Source organism: Pteropus vampyrus, unplaced genomic scaffold (genome assembly GCF_000151845.1).
Source record: "Pteropus vampyrus isolate Shadow unplaced genomic scaffold, Pvam_2.0 Scaffold394, whole genome shotgun sequence".
Taxonomy (NCBI): Eukaryota; Metazoa; Chordata; class Mammalia; order Chiroptera; family Pteropodidae; genus Pteropus; species Pteropus vampyrus.
The window spans coordinates 378577-381895 of record NW_011889175.1 but is presented as its reverse complement, the minus strand read 5'-3'; the positions used below and the strand labels follow the sequence as shown (position 1 = coordinate 381895).

The 3319-nt window shown below is 45.8% G+C and overlaps 1 protein-coding gene across 1 annotated transcript in view; it reads right to left on the bottom strand.

Annotated features, from left to right (window-relative positions):
- The window catches only part of CDH5 (cadherin 5), a 27200-nt gene extending 23908 nt beyond the window's left edge, over positions 1–3292 (bottom strand). The window contains exon 1 of the mRNA XM_023523586.1: positions 3209–3292. Coding sequence (XP_023379354.1) covers positions 3209–3292 — 84 coding nt within the window. The remainder of the gene's footprint in view (positions 1–3208) is intronic.
- Positions 3293–3319: the final 27 nt, after the last annotated feature.

Below are 3319 nucleotides of genomic sequence, written 5' to 3'. Positions count from 1 at the left end.
TATATATATATATATATTTCCATGTATTCTTTATTCATTTGTTTATTGATGGATATTTAGGTTGTTTCTATATCTTGGCTATTGTAAATAATGCTGCAGCGAACATAGGTATGCATATGTCTTTCTGAATTAGTGTTTCGGATTTCTTTGGAAAAATACCCGAAGTGGAATGAATTGCTGGGTCATGTGGTAGTTCTATACTGTTTTCCATAGTGGATGCACAGATTTACATTCCCACCAACAGCGCATGAGGGTTCTCTTTTCTCCACATTCTCCCCAACATTTAGTACTTGTTTTCTTTTCGATAATAGCCATTCTGATAGGCGTGAAGCGATATCTCATTGTGGTTTTAATTTGCACTTCCCTGATGATTAGTGATGTTGAGCATCTTCTCATGTCTATTGGCCGAGAAAGAGTGGGTCTCAAGACAGAGGAGGGAGCATCTAAGGGTGTGGTCACATCCCACAAGGTCTGGGAATGTCCCTAGGGTTTAGCAGCATAGAGTCATTGGAGCCCTTTGTGGGAGCAGCATCAGGGGGTGATTCTGGGTGGGTGTGTTAGGACCCACCTGGGCAAGGGGAGTGAGTGGGGAGTGAGTCAGCTTTGATGTATTTTATTGGAATTCTGTGTAAGATTTTATTTGAATATGTTTGTCTTTTCCTTCCAACTTTTCTTAGATTTTATTTTTTAGAATAGTTTTAGATTTATAGAAAAATTGAGAAGATAGTATAGAGAGTTCTTATACTTCCTGTTTCCAGTTTCCCTTATGAACATCTTACGTTAGTCTGGTACGTTTGTTTTAATTAATGGACCAATATGAATACATTATTGTTGACGAAAGTCCATAGTTTATGCCGATTTTTTTTTTTTTTTTTTAAGTTTTTACTCAATGACCACTTTTTTGTTCCTTGGATCCTATCCAGGACATCACGTTACATCTAGTCATCATGTTTCTTCAAGCTCCTCTCAGCTGTGACAGTTTCTCAGACTTTCACTGTTTTGGATGATTTTGACAGTTTTGAGATGTGCTGGTTAGGTTTTTTTGTAGGATGCCCCTCTATTGGAATTTTTCTGATATTTTTCTCTTAGACTGGGGATATAGGTTTTGGGGAGCCCTCCTTTTAAAAAATTATATCAGGATATTACGTCTTTATGCTCAAAGCCATGCTGACCCATATTCGTGGATTCAGAAGGCAGCTCAGAGTTCATTCCCATTGTCCAATCCACTCTGTAAACAAAGGCTGCAGGCTCCGGCCTTGATAAACAGGGACTTCCTTCCCCCAGATGACGTCTTTGGAGCTAGGAGGTAATACTTAGAACCCTGTCCTTGCCTCTCCCAGGCGTCCTTGTTTCTGTCCGGGGTGGGGGGAGCATATGGCTCCACTCTCCCAGGCCCCGTGCTAGGGACCAAGTGAATCCTGTTGGCAGATGACGACAGGCCTGACGCTCTTCCTGCTGCTTAAAGACCCTTGGGTGAGCCCTTCAAAGGTTGCTATGCCAGGCTGTGCGTGTTGCAGGTGGCCCCCGCGTTCTGCTTATTCCCTATGACTCACCTGTTAGATTTTCCTTGGGGCCAGCCATTTTTTTCAGTGGCTGATTCATTGCACAGTAATCATACTGGGAAGGACGTGAGTAGGTTGACAACATTTTCCTCTCTGACATAGAGTTCATATTTGTGCTGAGAATCAGGAACCCTATGCTTTCCTGTTCTCCTAAGGCTCTGTCCTGGCCTCACTGTGTGACCCTGGGCATGTGTCTTTTCCACCTGATTGGCCATACTGAAGGATTTAAAGTTTCCTGTCATTCTTGGGAGCAGGAGGAGTTTGTGGGCATAGTCAGGTGGCTGTGAGTGGGTCTGTGAGTGCAAGTCCCCCAGCTGCAGTGGCGTTTCTGGTTCGAGGCCTGCTGGACCCTGTCCTATCAGAGGGTCCTCGCTGGTCTGTTTCTCTGTGACCATAGGGCTCTCCTATCACCGCTGTTTGTGGGGTTCGTTGTCTGAAGTATGCTATCCTTCTAGACCAGGGCTGACAAACTGTTTATTTAAAGGGCCAGATAGTAAATATTTTCAACTTTGTTGATCATATGGTCTTTGTCACAGCTACTCAAATCTGCTGTTGTAGCATGAAAGCAACCAGCATGGGCATGTCTCTTCCAGTAAAACTTTATTTGCAAAACCCGGTGGTGGACCGGTTCTGCCAGCTCCTGTTTTAGACCACAAGCTCCGTCAGGGTGGGGGCCATTCTGTCTGCCCCCTGCGGTCTTCCCAGCGCCTCGCTTCCTGCGTGCTTGGCACCGTACTTCCTCTCACCAGCACACTGATCTAGTCTTTGTTTAGTCGACCACGTTTAGGTTCCTAGAAACTGATGTGATGAGATTTTATGTACGTGAAAGAAATTTTTTTCGTTACTAAGAGCTCTCAAGATACCTAGTTCATCTACCTGTCATTGCGTGTGTGACATTCCACCACTAGAGCCATTCTTTTGAATTATAATGGATAGTTTGGGCGTCAATAACAATTTCACACACTAAGACAGTTCAGTTGTCACTCACATTAGTTCCAAGTTCTAGGAAGGTGACTGGGGATGAACAGGTTGTATTAAAGGGAAAGGAAGTGGGGCTTGGAGCCTTGGAAGGCAGGCTTGTGTCAGGCACCTTGTGGCTGTCCTAGAGTCTGGGGAGTTATGTGGGATGACAGAAAACTAGGTAGGGCTAGTCTGAGAGAAAGGATCTTTTGAAAAGGTTCAAAGGCCTAGAGCAGGGTTGGCAACTGTGGCCTGGATGATGAGCTTTATCACCGGCATAGTTTTGTAGAAGGCTGCTCAGGTTTTTCAAACCTATAAGATTGGAAAATTTAACAGCAGCCTTGGCTGGTTCTGCCCTAAGCCCTGAACCCCCCCCAGGCCAGTCTGCTGTCCTCAGCCTGTGCATGGGGTGGCGCTTCTACCAGGGATATTTTGTCCACAGACCCAGGTCTGGGAGAAAATGAACCATGGCACCCATCATCACCACCACCACCGTGACCCTCCTCTTCCCCATCACGACCACCGTTATCATCACCACCACCACCTCCGCGATCACTGTCACCACACGGCCACCTTCTCCTTTCTCGTCACCATGGTCACGACCACTACTACCTTCCTCGTCCTCCTCCTCATCACCACCGCCATCATCATCATTGCCATCATCATCGCCATCATCAACACGTTACCTTTCCCTCTGTTACCATGACCACCACCACCTCTCGTACCACCTCCATCATCTCTATCACCATTAATATCACCCTCATGACCATTGTCCCCACCCCTACCACCACCACAAC